The 6,994-nt window shown below is 36.3% G+C and overlaps 1 protein-coding gene across 1 annotated transcript; it reads right to left on the bottom strand.

Moving 5' to 3' along the window:
- Positions 1-2,998: 2,998 nt before the first annotated feature.
- LOC113312597 lies at positions 2,999-5,753 on the bottom strand. Its single transcript, XM_026561340.1, has 2 exons — positions 4,655-5,753; positions 2,999-4,113 (listed from the first exon to the last, which is right to left on the bottom strand). The coding sequence occupies exons 1-2, from the start codon at positions 5,751-5,753 to the stop codon at positions 2,999-3,001; spliced, it is 2,214 nt and encodes a 737-aa protein (XP_026417125.1).
- Positions 5,754-6,994: the final 1,241 nt, after the last annotated feature.

Here is a 6,994-nt window from a genome sequence, read left to right as displayed (position 1 = left end):
GAGAGTAAACATGGAAGTCGAATATTCAGTGACTGTGAACAATGAAGACACTCAAGAAATGAACGAGTCATTGGGAACTTAACAAAGGAGTTGGTGAAACTGGAATGAAGTTGCCGGAAGAAGCGAAAAGTGGCAAATCTTTGGAGAACTAGAGGGACGTCTTTCATGCACGAAGAAAAATAAGGGAAGCTGATGATTTAGAGCTCAATACTGTAGTCGAAAACATTGCATAGCTTGATTTTGTGGTCGAAAATATTGCAATATCTGCTGGAATAGTAGAAGAGAAAGATGCCATACAAATGGAAGAGAAGAGACCGTCTCCTGGAATAGTAGAAGAGAAAGATGACATACAAATGGAAGAGAAGAGTCCATATGTTGAAAAAAATAATGAGAAGAACAATGATGACATACAAATGGAAGTGGTTGTGTTTGACATTCCTCCAATTACAACAATAAAACCTGATGAATCTGGGTATGTGCATACAGGTACCACACCGAGTTTCGGTGCAATAATGGATGAGGTAGATCGTAAGGAAACACAAGAAACAAAATAGGTTGAAGAGAAAAATGAATAGGTTGACACTACATCGGGAGCTGCAATACGGGAAGGGTTGAAGCAATTGTATAATTTGGATGCAGTTGAAGAGCAAACTGAAAAGGAACCAAATCAGAGAAACAATCCAATAGTACAAAAGCATCACAAAGACAACAACAACATGTCAGTTCTCTTTCAAACGGGTGAAGAAGGGATAAAGGCCAAAGAAAAAGATGTATAAACTTCGAAGTCAATCACCTCCTAAGCATAAAAGGGAACAAAGAAAAGGTGGAAAAGGAAAAAAGAAGAAGCAGGAGGATAAAAGGGAAATAATTGGCCTCGACAGTCACATTGACGTCACACCACCCGAACCCAAAAAACCGAGAAAGCCATAAAAACTAAAAATGTGGAAATCATGCAGTGAGAACGAAAAAGAACTCATCCAGCCATTCTTTGAGAATGCAACTGAATGGTATGTAATTCACCTCAAATCACATAGATTTTTTTGGGTTATGCTAGTTCTCTTTAATAACATATTCATTTGTTTTTTTTCTTGTTGTTGAAAATGCATCGACAAAGCTTATAGTTTTTATTTCCGCAATCTTGATTTGGAAGTAATGATCAATGGAAAGCATATAAAGTGTCTAATGGATAATCAAAACATTCACGGTGAGATTATTGATTACTACATCAACATGTTGAAATCAAAGATGGAATCGCCGCATAAACCAGAATACAAGAACCACATTATTCTCTCAACAAATGATTATGTAAGTAATAGAAAATCTTGGTTTGTTCAAATGCATCATCCAATTGATAATCTATTGAATTGTCATAATAATCTTGGTGATTTTATCTGTGTACAATGGTAGTTGAAATTTATGTAGGTCTAGAGAATAATAGGCAAATGAAATTACTGGTTACAATATGGTGTTCTCTAGTTAAGATGATTCATAATATGGCAAACTAATATATTGGAAAAAAATATTGATACAACCGATACTGGGAATCACAATAGCCTCGAAAAATATGGCAAAAGTAGAGAGATGTGGGATTCCGAAAAAGCTAAGGAAGAGTCACACAGGCAATGTTGAAGACACATACATCATTCTACCAATGTGCTTGACTGATAAGGACGGTGTTGGATACCATTGGGTGGTGCCGGCGTTGGTAAATTGAAAATGGATAGTGTACAACTCTGCAAGGCGCAATCCGACTTATGATTGGAAGTATCTTGTGATGATAGTACCACTGACTGAATTGCTGAATGAAATGGGCCACAAAGATCCAGAGACATGTGGTGATATCGAGACAAGCTTTTCACACTACACTATACAGCACAAGACGGATGCGATTGTGCATTGCACACTTGCATGTACATGAAGAATTTGGTAAAGAGTGGAAACTGTGAACACCTATCTGAAATCACTAACTTAGATGAGAAGTTGAACAAGAAGAGAGTGAAGATTGCAGCAAGAATCTTGGCAGAATTGGGTTCATGGAAGAAACCGGAAAAACTTCCTCATTCAGCTACTGACTCTATTGAAGATATAATTGAATTACAAGACTCAGTTGAACCAGTAGTTGAGTCATTAGTTGAACCATTAAAGTGAGCTTGATGTCATAGTTTGTTCATGGTCTGTAAAGAAAATCTAACAGTAGTTTTAAAAATATCTATCTTAGTAAGTAAATCTTATTGTAGGTAGGATTATGATTGAATTATTATGAACCATTATGAATGAATTATTATGGATGTATTTGTGGTCTGATTAAGAATGAATGTTACAGGTATGTATAGCTTGAGAAGTTTACAAGAAATACAGAACCATGCAATTTTTTTGTTTGTTGTGTGTTGTTGACCCAAATAAGTTGGAGCAACAACAATTGTTGATCCAATTAAGTTGGATAAACAACCATTGTTGATCCAATTAAGTTGGTCTGATTAAGAATGAATGTTACAGGTATGTATAGCTTGAGGAGTTTACTAGCAAATACAGATAGAACCATGCAATGTTTTTGTTTGTTTTGTGTGTAAACAATCACACTTGATCCATTTAAGTTGGATCAACAACCATTATTGATCCAACTAAGTTGGATAAACAACCATTGTTGATCCAATTAAGTTGAAACCTAGGAACAATGTTTCCACACTATAGTGTCAACAACCAAAATTGATCCATTTAAGTTGGATCAATTATGGAAGTTGATACACAAAAAAAGGATCAACAAATGCAGTCGATACCATTTATATAAGTATGTTTCTTGTAAAATCAATAAACCTGGAACCTGCCAACTGAGATATACTTAACAAAGAAAATAATAAAACTCATAACAACAAATAACATTGTATGTCATAAAAAAAAATCAAGTGCAAACCAAAAAAACATAAAAAAGAAAAAGAAACAACCAACTAATAAGAAACCTAAAACAAGTTGTTCAGAATATGAAAACACCACAAAAACTTCAAAATAACATCTTCTTCAAGAAGTTGACCATTCTGGAATGAGACACCTTGCGAAACGTTGGTGCACGAGGAGCCAAAGGAGATCTGTGACATGTTCGACGGTTGTGAAAGGTCAGTATCCCACATTGGCCACACTTCCTCTTCTTGCGCACCTTTTCATGAGAACTCATATACCTAACACCTTTAGGACTTCCACCTTGTTCTCGAACACCATTGGGAGGAAAAACATACCCCTTTTCATTAATTCCAGGTGGCTTCTCAGAGTCCGGAATAAGATATATGGGTCGAGAGTACAACCTTCTATAGTAGTCAGAAGTATAGTAAGGGCTAATGTAGTTGTACGGTTCATCATTTCCAATCTGCAACATTGCTTTCATTGCATGAGTGCAAGGAAAGCTATGTTTTTGCCACCATTTGCAGCTGCAAGTTCTAGAATCCAAGTTGACAGTATGCTTTCCTATTGGAGAAATGATCTCAAATACTTTCTCACTTGATCTTTGAAACTTGTATGAACGACAGTCAGTTATCCTCTTGTTAAACCTTTCTTGCATATGAGGATTAAGCCTTGTAGTCCACTTGTTAGACTCCAATAACCTCTTGTAATTCTGCTCCATTATCTTAGCACGAATAACATCGACAAGCTCTAGTGCTGGAAGCGACTTATCATGCTTAATAACGTTGTTAAAACTCTCAGCAATATTAGATGTGTTCTCACCCCACCTTTCTCCTATAAATGCATGAGCAGCCCAATTATCGAATTGAATCTTCATCATCCAAGCAAGCACTGAATCCAACTTTAGATTACTCATAGTCTTCGCAGCAACATAAAATTTTTCCTTTATTAATGAAGTGTTGCACTCTTCGAATAACTTGACTGCAGTTTGTCTACTCCTGCCCTTTGGAACATGAATATTTCCTTTCATATAGTATGAACAGTAAGAATGGAAAACATCTGGGAAGACTTCAGGCACATGCTTCAAAAGGCCGATTCCAGGATCTGATATAATGGTCAGTGGACGATCTTCACGAATAATACCCTTCAAATTGGTTAAGAACCATTGCCAACTCTCACAACTTTCACAAGGAACAATTCCAAATACAACTAGGTAGATCTCTACAAAAACCAAAAAACAAAAATAAGTGACCTGGAACTAGTGTCAACAAACAAAGTTGATCCATTTCAGTTGGATCAACAATGGAAGTTGATCCATGCTGATGGATCAACAATACAAGCTGATTCAAAAAAAAATATAATTTATGGATCCACAATCACAATTGATCCACTAAATCTGTGTAAGCAATCATAGTTTTGGATCAACAGTCACAGTTGATCCAATAAATCTGTGTAAACAATCATAGTTGATCCAATAAATCTGTGTAAAATATCACCGATAAAAGGTATTTAAAGAATCAATTTCAATGCAAATAAAAAAGAAAACAATCTAAACTACCCTAAGTTACATATAATATTACGTCGCACCTCACTCGGGGGGCTACGCCCCCTCGTGAAAGTTAAATTCAATGTAGAATGTGAGGAACCTAAAATAAAAGCTACATTTATCAACAAAATGAATGCATACTGATGGATCAACAGTAAAAAGTTTAAACATAAATGGATACAAAATAAAAAAATAGTAAAAGGTTAAAAGTCATACCTTGGTTACCAGTTTTACCGCAAGCAACCATAAGACCACCTTTGAACTTCCCAGTGAGAAAGGTACAATCGATAAATAGCATTGGACGGCAGTAATTGTTGAAACCAGTTATGGGAGCTTCAAAATCAATGAAAAACCTTTTGAACCGACGCGTCACACTATCATACTCAAAATTGACAACACTTCCAGGATTATATTGTTTAATGGCATATTTATACCAAACAAAGTCTGAATAGGACTTGATGTTATCACCCCAAAGAAATTTCTTGGTGAATTGTAAACTGTGGTATGCCTGACTATACGTGAGGTCAACTCCATATTCCATTTGGAGTAAATCTATAACGTCATAAGCAGTCTTCTTCTTCTTTGATGCTCGTAAATCATCTGACAATATATTCTTCATAAACGATTTTTTCATCCTAACTTTTGATGGATTTGAAGAAGCTAAACTACATGAATGCTCTGCAATATATCTCTTGCATTGGAATATACCATTTGAATTGGCAAGGAGAGAGGCGTGGAACCTCCAGCGACATTTTTCATCATTCTTGAACTTGCACTCCACAGTGTATCGTTCAAGGTCACTCTTAACTAATTTGTAGTTGCGACCACTACATATTTCATACTTTTTAACAGAGTCCTTAACTTCAGCAATACCACCTTCAAACAACTGCCCTACTCCAGTTAATATGTTGACCCAAGCATCATACTTCTTCGGGACCTTTTTGATCAAACACGCATCATCAGTGATGTCTTCCACAACAACTACCTCATCGCTTGAAATACAACTTGATGATGACGACGAAGCAGGAGCAGAAGAAGATGATGAAGAAATAGAACCAACACAAGTCCTTAACTTGATTTCAAACTTCAACAAGTCAATCCCTTGTGAGCTGCAGTAGTGAATGAAAAACCTCAAATCCAAATTGTGATTGATGACATTTGAAATCCCATCTACAGTGTAACCAAAAAGTATGAGGTCTTCAGGAACATAAGGCCACTTATGTTTCACCACACTTAATATCTCCTTGACAGTAGTTGATCCTGAAACAGGATGCGAGACGGCCTGATTGAAAAATTTGAACTCTGCAACAACCATCTTTGGTCTGCAACAACCATAACATATAGTGGTGTTCAGAAATTTGTGAAAAAGCGGGGGTCTAACAACACCACCCAATATTTCGCTTATCAATCTGTATGGACAAACTCCAATATACTTTTTATGAGAATCAACTAGACAGTCAGACTCAATCAATAAAAAGATATATCAAATAGTTTATATCTCAATCTCTCGATTTGATATTTACTCAAGAAAATAGAAATTTGCGAGTCTTTATCAAAGAGAGATAACTTGGATAGTACGAAAGACCAATATCCAAGGATCAATCAATATCAATCAACAACCAAGGTTGGATTTCCAATTGATGATCTTAACGCACAACCTGTATTATTTCAATTATATAAAAATATAATGCGAAAAAGAAATAACACAGACACCAGAAATTTTGTTAACGAGGAAACCGCAAATGCAGAAAAACCCCGGGACCTAGTCCAGATTGAATACACACTGTATTAAGCCGCTACAGACACTAGCCTACTGCAAACTAACTTCGGACTGGACTATGGTTGAACCCATATCAATCTCCCACTGATACAAGGTACAGTTGTACTCCTACGCCTCTGATCCCAGCAGGATGCTACGTACTTGATTCCCTTAGCTGATCTCACCCACAACTAAGGGTTGCTACGACCCAAAATAGCAGGCTTTAACAATAAACAAATTTATCTCACACAGAAAAGTCTATCAAAGGATAAATCTGTCTCCCACAGATAAACCCTAGGTTTTGTTCCGTCTTTAGATATGAAATCAAGGTAACATGAACCAATTGATTAATCCGGTCTTATATTCCCGAAGAACAGCCTAGATTAATCAATCACCTCTCAATAATCCTTCCTGACTACACAAGCGGATTATCGAGGAATCACAAACAGTGAGACGAAGATGTTTGTGACTTCTTTATCTTGCCTATCGGAGAACTCTCACGATCTCAAGCCAATCAATCGATTGTACTCGTATGATAGAAAATGCAAGATCAGATCACACAACTACGATAAAAGTAGTATCGGTTTGGTTTCACAATCCCAATGAAGTCTTTAAGTCGTTAACCTGATTTTAGAGAAAAAAAATCAAAGGTTAATGGAGATCGACTCTAGCGAGCACACTGGTATCACACAGACGTGTGGGGATTAAGTTTTTGATCGCAGTCGTATGCGTCAAAAATAAATTACTTTCTCACAACTCAAAATAAATAATATAGCAAGGGTAAGAAAGGATTGTTC

This window comes from Papaver somniferum, chromosome 9 (assembly GCF_003573695.1).
Source record: "Papaver somniferum cultivar HN1 chromosome 9, ASM357369v1, whole genome shotgun sequence".
NCBI lineage: Eukaryota > Viridiplantae > Streptophyta > Magnoliopsida > Ranunculales > Papaveraceae > Papaver > Papaver somniferum.
Note: the sequence above shows the minus strand (reverse complement) of the source record. Positions and strands in the feature narration are given on the sequence as shown.

What these genes read in the sequence shown, in the direction of transcription:
- LOC113312597 (XM_026561340.1), bottom strand. Translation starts at nt 5,753, where the DNA reads ATGGTTGTTGCAGAGTTCAAATTTTTCAATCAGGCCGTCTCGCATCCT. An exon ending in CGGTAAAACTGGTAACCAAG is followed by an intron (nt 4,114 to 4,654) that starts GTATGACTTTTA and finishes TGGTTTTTGTAG; the next exon opens with AGATCTACCTAGTTGTATTT.